Below are 12,699 nucleotides of genomic sequence, written 5' to 3'. Positions count from 1 at the left end.
CATTACTTACTTCCTGCGACACTTTGCCAACCTGCACTTAAATACCCTGATCGGTCCATCCAATGAGATAGCACATTGATCTCCCACCTCAATTTCATTGTCAGTCAGCAGGATTGAGGCCTATTGCGTTAGATGTTGTACAAATACACCTGTCCTGAAAAGCTTACCTCCCATGGAGCTGAGAGAGAACCATTGCAAAAGCGGCTTCTGTGGCCAAGTTAGGTGGGAGAAAGATTAATAAGGGGAAGGAAGAAACTGTCCAAGAGAAAAGAAGGGAAGACAAAACTTGACAAGAGGAGAAGGGAAATAAATGATGGGTACACTACAATTAAGTGATGAATGGCCTGGAGCCTGTTAGGCCAAATGAAGAAGTAGCAGAACACTTTCTTTATTAAATATTGAGCAGCATTAATTGCTATGTAACAATTTTAAAGTAAAATATTCTGAATGCAAGTTTGACCTGTATACAATGCAATTTGATTTTCAAAAAACATTTTTGGGATATTTCTAACATGGAGAATCTGGATGTCATAAGACAACTCACCTAAGAAAAAAATTAACAACCCTTTCTAGTTTGATCCAGAAGCTGTTTCAGTTCTCACTGTGTATAATAACATTTTAAGAGAGTTCCTGGAGCCTAAATTGCTATTGCATAAAATTCAAGAGTACGTTCCACACATTTGTTTCAAAGAGAAAAAAAGAAATATTTGTGAGAGGAACATGTTAAAAATACTTAAGCTTTCCCTCTCCACATTTTCCCTTCACTTCTTCAGTGGAGGACATCAACCTTGTTGATAATTAGGAGGCATTTAGAATACTCTGATACACACGGGATTTTTATTTGTTTGTCAGTTTGATTTAGGTGTTTTTCTTTTCTTTTCCCCACACACCAAAAAGACATTTGGTTACATACATATTCTACATATTGAAGAATATCTAAATCTTATATCCTTTTAACCTGCACTGAGCTTGTTATGCTTCAGTAATAGCTTTCTACTGAATATTCTGAGTATCATCATAAAATACTGTTAAAAATTAAACTTGGTTCCTGCAAGTGCTATGAGGATATTAATGAGTCCTTCACGTACTTCTCCACTACATCCTTCTGGTGGAAAAATGGAATGTCACCAATGAACTCCAAAAGAAACCGTGCCAGTTTTGAGTGAAGATTGAGTGAACAATGATCCTTTTGGTGATGAGAAGGGGAAAACAGAAGATCCTCTCAATGAGAGAGAAAGAAATGCAAATAGTAGATTCTTGTTTGGGGCATTTCAACTGTAAAAGACAAACCAACACCCTACTATAACCCGATATTCTTTATGCAGCATAACGTAACAATCGAATCTAAGCAATAAAGGAAGAACTAAAGAATATAAAAGGAACTACAAAATGGAGCCTCAATCCTGCAATCAGATCTGCCAGTATGGAAGTCAATTGAGTTCTGCAAGGGAGCAGTGGTCTGGCTGTGCAAAGATCTCTGCAGCCTCAGGGCCCAAGAAAGTCTATATAGCCCAAGTTTGACAGATCTTTTAGGCTGTCTATACCCTAGGGGCTTCCACCAACACAGCTATGTTGGTCAGGGAACAGACCTCTTCACGCCCCTGACCAACATAACTGTGCTGGCAGAAGCCCGTAGTGTAGATGCAGCTATTTACCAGCAAAGATTTTACCAGTATTACTTGTCTTGTTCATGGGAGATGATTTTACCACACCTGTGCAAACCACAACTTTGCTGGTATAGTTACATTGGTATTCCTATATTGGTTACGCATGGTTAGTGTAGATAACCTATTAGAACATGGCATAAAGCAATGTTTTATGTATAAATTACAACATTACAATAAAAGCAGGACACTGATTAAGGATTAAAAGATCCCTTTAAAATAGTGCTCAAAGCATAAAGGGCATAAAACAGCCCTGGGAGCAGGGCCAGCTTTAGGCCGATTCCCCTGAATCAGGCCCCATGCCTAAGAGGGCCCCGTGCCCAGTGGTGAGCTGGAGCCGGTTCCCAAGCTCCGGCAGCTGTCCGCCCCTCCCCCGGCCCCAGCTCCCCTTCCCCTCCTCCCCTGAATGCTCCGTCCCCCTTCTCCTCCCCCTCCCCTGCTTTCCGCGAATCAGATGTTTGCGCGGGAAGCCTGGAAACAAGCAGCGGCAGGTAAGCTGGGGCGAGGGGGCGCAAGGAGGGCTCCAAGGAGGCGTGGCGAGGCCCAGTCTGGCTCCGGCCGAGCGGCTCCCTCCAGCCCCGGCTGAGCAGCTCCGGCCCCACGGTGCAGCTCTGGCCTGGCGGCACGGCTCCAGCTCTGGGTGACACGGCTCCGGCCCCGGCCGGGCAGTGCGGCTCCAGCCCGGGCCCCAGCTCCGGCCCAGGCCCCGGTCCCGGCCCCAGCGCAGCCCCGGCGTGGGTAAGCAGCATGCTAAGAGACCAGAGCCGAGGGAGGGGGGGCGGGTTTGGATAAGGCAGGGGCAGGGAGTCCTGGGGACAGGGAGCAGGTGGGAGGGGGTTGGATCAGGCAGAGGTTCTGCGGGAGCGGTCAGGGGATGGAAAAGGGGCGTGGGAGTTCCAAGGGTCTGTCGGGGTGGTGGTGGATGGGGTCGGGGCAGTCAGGGGACAGGGAGCAGGGCGAGTTGGGTAGGGGGTGGGGTCCTGGGGGGCAGTTAGGGTGGGGGCTCTTGGGAAGCCGTGGTCAGAGGACAAGGAGTGGGGGGGTTGATGGGTTGCAGTTTCTGAGGGGGGCAGTCGGGGGCAGGACATGGGTGGGGGTCGGATGGGGGGGATGTATTCACCAGGTGGTTCCCTACCGGGTCTTCGGCGGCGGGTCCTTCAGTGCAGCGTAAGACCCGGAGCGAAGACCCGGAGCGCCGCCGGGTGAGTCATCCCTGCCGGGGCCCCGTCGAATCGGGCCCCAGACTTCCTAAAGCCGGCCCTGCCTGGGAGAGGGCTGCAGCAGTGGGGGTGGGGGCACGGAATGGGAAGCTGGGCTGATTAGAGAAGCAGCCACAGCTGTGGCCAGCTCAATCAGGGCCCACCTGTCCCTTATAAGAGGGTTGCGGGCCAGAAGCTGAAGAAAAGACACTTTCTCTAGCTTCAGAGAGAGAAGGGCCTGGCTGCCTGGGAAGCTAAGAAGGGTGTCGAGGGTGGAGTAGTGCTGGGGAAGGGCAGAGGAAGCTGGGGAGCTCTAGCCTAGCAAAGCCCCAGGCTGCAGGCGAAGCTAAGGGTCCACAAAAGGGTACTAGGGCTGCAGAGGGGTAGCCCAGATATAGGCAGAGGCAGCTGGTCCAATCCCCCCTTGCTGATGATAAGTGGTTTACAAACTGCATCTGCCCCAGGGAGCAGGGGCTAGATGATGACTGGCAGTAGCCACTGACGCAAGGTGGGGAAAGGGGGTTGGGGGTTCCCCTGGGAGGGGAGACCCAGACTGGAGGGGTACTGCGGTGGGCAGAACACCTGGACAAAGGGCACCGGGGTCTGGGAAGGACACGGGGGCCAGCGGCAGGCAAGACACCGGCCTGCAGAGGGTGCTCTGGGCTGGAAGAGCTAATTCCCGAGACAACCAGCAGGAGGTGCCACGCCGGTGAGTCGTCGCCCCACCACACACCCTCTAACTTCACCACCTCAGCCAAGCTTCACAATCATCATTGCTGTGTACAGTATTAAATTGTTTGTTTAAAACTTCTAGTGTGTGTGTATGTATATGTGTATGTATGTGTGTGTGTATATATATATATATATATAGTTTTTTGTCTGGTGAAAATTTTTTTCCTGGAACCTAACCCCCTCCGCCATTTACATTAATTCTTATGGGGAAATTGGATTTGCTTAACATCATTTCACTCAAAGTCGCATTTTTCAGGAACATAATTACAACGTTAAGCGAGGAGTATTTGATTTTCAAATGTCAGAACTCCGATGTAAATATTGTTTCTTCCTTTTAGTATGCAAGCATCAGGGCCGCCGGGGGGGGAGGGCAAGTGGGGCAATTTGCCCTGAGCCCTGCAGGAGCCCTGTGAGCCCTGGCCGAGAATCCCTTTCCTCACCTGGCGGCATTCTGAGTCTGTGGCGGCAACATTTCGGCAACGGGGGGCCCTTCAGTCGCTCCGGGTCTTTGGCGGCATTTCGGCAGCAGGTCCTTCAGTGCTGCCGAAGACGCGAAGCGACTGAAGGGCCCCCCGCCGCCAAAATGCCGCCACCGACAACGACTCGGAGCGCCGCCCAGTGAGTACAAGCTCCCCTGCTTTGCCCCAGGACCCCTGAATCCTCTGGGCAGCCCTGGCAAGCACAACACATGCATTAACCTGTTTTAAAATCTTTATTTGGTTCCCAGTTCCTTACAGTTTTTACATTTGTATATATTTAATTACATATACAGAGTATGGTCATCAAAAGCATTAGATTTCACTTCATAAGTGCCAGCTTTTAAACTGAGTGTCTGGCAGTTCCCAGAACTGCTTCACCACTAAATGCTTAAAAGGAATTGCCTAAAAGGAATTGCCTATTCTTAATTGATGGTGCCTCTAAATATCATCTGATTTAATCTTTTCCTGAAGTTGAGACTCTTCTCCGCATAGACAGTTGGGTTCCCTAACTTGTCTTTGTTCAGGTATGCAATGTTTTGCATATTTTAAAAGTATACTTATAATAATCATACATGGAAATACATACCCATGCTGTTAATAAGGCTAAAAAAATAAAAGATTTAATCACCATGGATAAATTTTCTGAAAATAATCAGTAACATTTTCCTGTGATTCAATGAACCAGTGTATTATAAATAATAATGCCAGCCTCCAGACTGAGGAAAGGGAAAAAGAAAAACTATTCCAGAGATGTGTGTGTGCACTAGGAAATGTAGAGCTAGTATATACAAAATCACTCACTTTACTCCCATTGCAACAAGCATGCATCCACTCCATGAACCAGATTAAAAAATGTTATTCTTCCAAACCCACAAACAATATTCCAAATCCTGGCAGCCAAAAATTAAAAATCTGTCTTTTCCAACTAACAACAATATAAACACCTATTTTTTTCCAAATGCCAGAACAGGTCACATGATGCAAGAACACCACATTTTCTATAGTACATAACATTAAATTATGATGCCAGTAGCAAAACACAAGCAATTAATGATTATTACTTCATTGAATTCTTAAATTCAGTATTTTGGATCTTTAAAAAAAATGACAAAAATTGTATTTTATTATAACTCATTAAATTAAATTAGTTTCAGTCTGAATAATCCAGACCACACAAGTCTCAAACCAATTTGTTTGTATAGGTCAAATTAGACAACAGCATTATGTAGATCTGGAGTATTATCTATTTCTTAATCTGGAAAATTAGGGATGGGAAGGTTCAGAAGGCTGTTTGCAACTCTGGTCTCCTAAAAAAATGAAAGACTTCCCTTGAAAAGTCTCCCCAAACAGCAACAAGGGCTCAACCACAAAGTCCCTTGTTAACCGAAGTAGTTCACAGCACTTGATTTGTCTTTCTGGGCTGATGTCCATCCAGATAAAGATACAATCAGTGTTTTAGTTTATTCTAAGAAATAAGATCTGCTTCTTTGCTGCTTGTATAATGTGCACCTTGTCCCTTTGCTTCCGAAATGGAAGAACATTTTCCTTTGAACTGTATGTTTCAATCCTGATCTTATTCATCCAAGTTGTTCAAAAATATGTTTCAGTCTGTATCAGATGTCTGAAAACAATCAGTTACAAGACTTTTGGGTTTCCCTCCAAAACATTTTGTATTTAGTTATGAGGGAGCCAGATGCAGCAGGGGCAGTCTCCTAGCAACACACTAGACACAGCTGATCTTTAGAGGGGCTGCTTGATTGAATGCACTTCCTGATGGATGGAGGGGTGGAGCTAACTACTATTAAATCCAGCAACAGCCACAACTTGTTGGCTGCTCAATATGTGGTGCTTGGTCCTGCTTCCTGTGCCACCTCCAGCCCAACCTGCTCTTGTACCTCCATCCGCCCCTACCCTTCTCCATCTTTGACACGCCCTGGCTCTGCTTCCTGACCAAGTCTCTGGCTCACCCATTGGCTCGGGTATTTGGCTTCTGATTGTGGTTCTGACCCTCTCAGCTCTGCTCTTGACTATGCCCTGGGGTATCCTGTGCCCCTGATCCTTGGCTCTGCTCTAAACTGCAGGCCTGGCTAGCCCCAAGGCTCTGACCATTAGATCTGACTGAATTCTGACCTGACATCCCGGTCATGTCCTTGACAGTTCTTCAAGCAATGTAGTAATTCTGTATTATTTGTACTGTGGTATGCCCAAAAGCCTCAATGAAGATCATGGTCCCATTGTGCTAAATACAACAAACACAAAGACAGTCCCTGATGCAAAGATCTTGCAGTCATTTTCTCTTAGTTGGTACTACATACATGCCTGTGCGCGCACACTATTTTAGCGCATTGTCTTGATACAGCCATAAAGAACTTTCTGAGTTAATTTTATTTTGACGTTCTCTTTAATTGTATGTTCCTTTGTCTACAGTGAGAGCACCTCAAGTTCTGATGTTGTCTGAGCTGTCAAACCAAACAGAATTGATCCTGGTCACAATTTGGATGGGAAAAAATTAAAAAAAAAACAAAAAACCCAACCACTTCTGGTGATCCTGAAATGTCTGTATCTTGGTGATTTGGTACATGGTTACTTCTTTCCCAGTAGCATACCAATGATCCAGCTGGGAGATGCTGCTGTGTTGGTGGTGTTGACTTTCACATGAGACATACAACTCTTGTGGGCATTAGAAAACCCAAGACATTTTTGGCAAAAGTAGGGCTGTTAGTCCTGGCATCTTAGTCTAGTTTATGTTTAGGAAAACTACATTGTGATTAACTAAATTATCTGAGTTTCAATATAACGTTATTGTTGTTCATCACTTCCTTTCCTAAAATGTGGTGTAATGGTGTGATCTACTATTTAACACATGGGGTATAAACCATTTTAGTGGTGGGTAAAGTGAGTTTTAAAGCATTTAGGAATTCCTCTGACTGCTAAATTCTGTATAACTGTGGAAACATTTATAGGTTATTGGCATTGCAATATCAGACCTAGCCTACTAGTCAGCCAGTCCTCCCTCTGCTTCAGCTGTCAGAATACCTTATTGTTGAATTGTGGGAATATAATACAAGTGAGTTCCCCTTGCAGGATTCAATGATACAGTTGTAAAAATACTTGGACCTTGCAACTTCCACCATTGCTACTACTGGCATAGCTGTACTTTAATCAGAAGACTATCCTGCCTCTCCAAGTACCACAGCTGATGGAGGGGAATTCATACGTGGGAATACTCACATATATACTCTACAAATAGTCATTTTTTTGGGAACTAGAGAAGAGTGAAAGATCTGAACTCTCCAACTGAACCTTGATGTCTGTCTTTGCGTGCCCCCTACCTCTTGTTTGCTGATTCATTTAATTTTAACCACGATCGTTACAAAATGCAACTGAAATGTGGAGGACAACAAGAAGGAAGATGAGGAAGAGCTGAGGAAAGGAGTGGGGATAACTTACCTGTAGAATGTCACTAGGGGAGAATTACACATCCAAATATTGTGTAAATATAGACATATCTTAAGAGCGAGGAGATCTGAGTTTTAGTTTTGGCTCTATCAGAGATGTCTTCAGGGAAAGTCAATAACCTCTCTGTTCAGTTCCCCAATAAATAAAATGGGAATTACAATAGCATGGGTAAACTCATTAATGGTCCAGATCCTCAGCAGGTTTAAATCACTGTAATTAAGTTAGTGAATATATGGCAATTGATAGCAGGTGAGGACCTGGCCCAATGTTTGGAAAGTGCTGCAAGATCCTCAAATGGAAGGCACGATAGATAGATAGATAAACCATTACTATTGGATCTAGTTTAGTTTCAGTCCTTTCAAAATACTTGCAAAGGGTAGGCTGTGAAAAATATGATGCTGATGGCCCTGGTAGGCAATTACCATTTTCCAGTTTTGAGGTAAAATCATTCACCATATGCTTACTTTTCCCATCCCCCATCCTTTCTCCAGGATTTTCTAGTATTTTGGGCTTTGGTTTGAGTTCATGCTGAAAAAAATAAAGCCAATGACTGCCTCAATACAAAAAAAAATATTACAAAACTATGAAATATCAGCTTTTTGAAATATCTGAGCTATTGTTTACAGCTTTTAAAAAGATTTATTCATGTAGAGGTTGTAAATTATTTATCTGCCCATTTCCTGTGCTACTGAAACTGCAATTTGACATAAAGATGGCACTAGTTTTAGAGAAGATATAATCACTGAAAGCTGTGCCGGTGAAGGGAAAGTTTTGCTGGAGGATATATTATCAAGGCTGAAATTTTAAGGTTTTTTTTCCTGCTAGCACCAGAATTTTTGATCCCTCACATAAGCTAATAAATTCCATATTTTTTTTAAAAAGTCAATTTTTATATAAAAACATTATGGGTCCTCTCACCGTTATACCAAACCTAAATTGTTTTTCACACACAATCAAGTTGTATTAAGTATTCTCATTCAAACCAATACAGTACTGCGTAAAGCTGGAACAGCAAGGAGAATAATTAAAGTATAAGAGTTGCTTTAACAGAAACCAATACAAGTTTACTACCTTCTCTTCAGCCAGAATGGAATGTTATATAAGAAAATTATCCATTGATTGATCTTTCCGTCCTTCCCTGAGTTTCAAATATCAGCTGCTAATCAAAGGCTTGGTGATGTGAATCAAAGGCAAAGGAGATAACAGTTCCTACAGTCTAACACTTCAGTCCACTGAGGATTACACGAGGTTAATCTCAGTAGCATCGTATGACAACTGTTTCAGTTTTTTGAACTGGAACTATTTTACTAAGAATGGATCTCACAGCAATCGTCATATAAGGAGACCTTTGCCCCTCAATATACTGTATACAAGTATTCAAACCTGAATAAGATGCATAGGGGTGTTGATACAATAGCAGCTAAAGCAGAAGCACTGAACAGATATGGAGACAACTACCCTCTCACTAACTTTTTCCTTGTCTTCAGTGGCTTTTTCCCTAAAATTTCCCAATGTTGCCAACCCTACTGCACCCCCATCAATGCGAGATGTAGTTTGGACAAGGCAGCTCTCACTGCTGGTGATTTTTTCACATCGTCTAGACTTGCTCAGATCAGGATTAGATGACATGATGGTAAAAATGCAAGCGACTCACTGTGTTCAATAAAACCCCCACTGTTCCTACCACCATTAGGACTACAGCACTGTAAGCAATAGTGGGAAATTTTAGAAACAAAGGCTAGTATAGCTACAGCCATAGAAGTGAGTCTTACCGAACATGGTAGAGTGATATTGGTAGGATAGTGCGGGGAACCTTGCACTGCAGCTGCTCATCCTTTATGTGACAAAAAGAAAACTTCAGACTGCAAGGATGTCAAGCTAGCATTGTTCACAAGCACTAAATTAAAAATTTTAAACACAGAACATTTTCCTAAAGTAACAAATAATGAGGAGGTGTGTGTATGTACTTTATATTACAGTATTGTAATTAAAATGAAAGAACTAAAGAATGGAACAATTAATTAGTATTTCACCTGGTAGAAGAAAAGGACATCTTAGTCTAAAATGAGTTATGAGAAGCTGATGACTAGCTAGTGAAACTGCACAAATTAGAAACATAGTTAATGGCATATTGTCTCTACAGAGGACACATGAAAACTCAAGTGTATGGGAATGGACTACATTATATGACTACTCTTCATTGTACAGATAGTGTGTAGGAATTGGGTAGTATCCCTTCAAAGAGTTTGTTGGCCCACTAGTGCAGTGGTCTCCAAACTTTTTTGATCGCGCACCCCTATCAGTAAAAAATTTTTGAGCACGCACCCCCTGCCGCGCCGGCTCTACCATTTTTGCCAAAGCAAAAAAAAAGCCGCTCGGACTCCCGCCCGAACTGCTGAAGCAAAAAAATAAAATAAAATAAAATAAAGCCGCTCGGATGAAGGGGGAGGGGAGGAAGCGCTTCTCCTGCTGCGCACCCCCAAGGATCCTCTTGCGCATACCCCACTTTGGAGACCACTGCTCTAGTGGCCCTCATTTGTTTTTTGCGTTTCAGAAGTTACCACAATCCAGCCACAGCAGCAGTGTATATATGTAGCTAGGGCGCTTGGCCTTACATGTTCTCTATAGTTATTTGGACCCTACTGTGCCCATGCGGTTCCTTCAGATTAGGTTTGTTGTGTAAACAGCAAAAGATATATCAGTACCCCTCTGAAGAAATGTGAACCAGTGTCCTATCCCATCTCAACTCCTAATTTTAATACACATAAACAGAAAAAGGCATTTTCAGTGTTAACATCAGATTACAAATATGGTCCTAAAATGACAAAAGTTAGCAAGTAGCTGCGAGGGCAAGTGTAGTATCTGAAGCTACTTTTAACTCATTTTGTAGACTTGAGTAGGCTTCAGACTGATGGTGTCTCTTCAACAAACTTAAGATACTTACTGCTGAAAACCAGACTGAGGATGTACCACAAACCTGTCTATGGTGTCAATGATCTGAAGGAAACATATTTGTCTGGACTGAATCTCAGGACTGCTTCAGGAAAGGTTAGTTTGGTCCATAGCGCACACTTCCATAAATTATATCACAAATCTGTTGTATCTAAGGTATGTGCTATGGTGTTCTGCTAAAAGGAGGAAGTATAGTTTGAAAATTGGGCTGCAAAACAGCTTTACTGAGCAAGATAAAACTACCATAGTTTTAGAGCACCAGGTTAAAAACCACCTCAGATCTCCTTCTAGTCTTCACACACAAAAGCAGGTTCACAGATCATAATTATTGTTTTCTTTGTAGTGGTTTTGTTACATGTACAAACTTTCAAAAACACACCTATACAAATATATGAAGTATGTTATTGGAGCAATGACAACATAAAAATGAGACTGAAAATGATGGAGATATAACTAAAACTAGTTGAGATCTCAAGAAAATGGTTGTACTTAAAACCCAGTAGTTGGCTTTCCTCTTCCCCACATCAGAAATAATACAAAAAATAAAACCCTGCTACTGGAAAACATGCTGCAAGGACAACCCTGTGATGGCAGAGGGATGGACTAGATGACCTAATACATTTTCCTTCTCTAATTTATAGAATATGAAAAATTATAATAATTACAATGATTCTACCTACAACAGTTCTGTGTAATACAGAAGTCAGAGCTGAGCAAGATCTCGAAAATCATAATCCCTTCCTCTGCCAATATAAGGTTGTTCCGTACTGTGTGTTTTCAGTTTTTTGTCTAGTCTAGTTTAAATGTTCCAAGTCATGAAGCTTCCACCACGCCCTTTAGATAACTATTCCACAGGAACAGATCTCAGTATTAGCCAGTTTTTCCTGATGTACAACCTACATGTTTCTGTTAAATTCCACCCCATTACTCAGTCATTCTGTATTTCCTTGTAACCACCCTAAGCAGCTTCTTGCCCTCGCAGGTGTTTACACCAGCAAATACTTGTAGATATTTGTCATGTCATTAGATGCCTTACAACCCTATTTCATAACTAGGCACCTGGCTTAAGCATGACTGTGACCAAAGTAGGTTTCTAGTCAGCTTTAGCTGGTTCGCGTCAGGTACCCAACCATGTTCAAAGGCCCTGTGCAAGGCGAGGTACAGACCTAGACCATGGAGTTTTGTTTGAACGTGGCTCTAAGCGAACATCGCCCTGGCCCTGGCGGGGAAGGAGGGGAGCTGAGACCACTGAAGAAGAGGGGGTGAGAAAAGCAGCAGGGGAAGAGGAGGCAGGAGAGGGCGGGGAGAGAGACGATGCCAAGGGCAGGGGAGAGGGCCGGGGAGGCACCAGCGCTGGGCAGCTGGGGGCGGGGGGGGGGGAGAGGCGCTCTCACCGGCGCACCGCAGGCTCTGGGAGAAGATGAAGTGGCAGCAGAGGTCGCACCAGGTCCTCACCGCCTCCTCCAGCCTGAAGCGGTGCCGCTGCCCGCGCTGGCCTTCGGGCTCGGGTTCGAAGATGGTCCGGACGTGGTGGGGGCGCTGCGGGCCGGGTCGCCGGCGGCCGCAGACCGGGCCCCGGGCTGCGGCTCTGCCCACGCGGGGCTGCTCCCCCAGCGGCATGAAGAGCTCCAGGGCCGGCAGCGCAGGGGGCCGGGCCGCCCGGGGCGCCCTCACCACCGGCACCCGCGGGAGTCTCCGCCTCTTCTCCCGCGGGCTGGGGGCCCCGCCGGGCTGGGGGGCCGCCGCCATGCGCAGCCCGCAGCTTCGGGAGCCGCCTCAGGTAGGACGCGCCGCCTGGGCTCGCCCGGCTGCAGCCGCCCAGGCAGGCGGCACCGCGCAGCCTGCGACCGCACCTGCCCAGGGCGGGCGCTGAGCAGACCAGGGCCGAGCCCCATCCATCCTCTGCCAGTGCCCAGGGGAGTTTGTGTGTGTGTGTGTGTGGGGGGGTGAATCGTGTGTCCCATACTGCCCCCCCCCTCGTCTGCCAATGCCCAGGGGAGTTTGTGTGTGTGTGTGTGTGGGGGGTGTGAATCGTGTGTCCCATACTGCCCCCTCCTCCTCTGCCAGTGCCCAGGGGAGTTTGTGTGTGTGTGTGGGGGTGAATCGTGTGTCCCATACTGCCCCCTCCTCCTCTGCCAGTGCCCAGGGGAGTTTGTGTGTGTGTGTGTGTGTGGGGGGGTGAATCGTGTGTCCCATACTGCCCCCCCTCGTCTG

At 45.3% G+C, this 12,699-nt stretch overlaps 1 protein-coding gene across 1 annotated transcript in view; it reads right to left on the bottom strand.

The window, feature by feature from the left end:
- RASSF3 (Ras association domain family member 3) overlaps nucleotides 1–12,249 on the bottom strand; it is a 159,424-nt gene extending 147,175 nt beyond the window's left edge. Inside the window, exon 1 of the mRNA XM_054025588.1 lies at nucleotides 11,880–12,249. Coding sequence (XP_053881563.1) covers nucleotides 11,880–12,234 — 355 coding nt within the window. The 5' untranslated portion in view covers nucleotides 12,235–12,249. The remainder of the gene's footprint in view (nucleotides 1–11,879) is intronic.
- Nucleotides 12,250–12,699: the final 450 nt, after the last annotated feature.

This window comes from Malaclemys terrapin, chromosome 1, assembly GCF_027887155.1.
Source record: "Malaclemys terrapin pileata isolate rMalTer1 chromosome 1, rMalTer1.hap1, whole genome shotgun sequence".
NCBI lineage: Eukaryota > Metazoa > Chordata > Testudines > Emydidae > Malaclemys > Malaclemys terrapin.
Note: the sequence above shows the minus strand (reverse complement) of the source record. Positions and strands in the feature narration are given on the sequence as shown.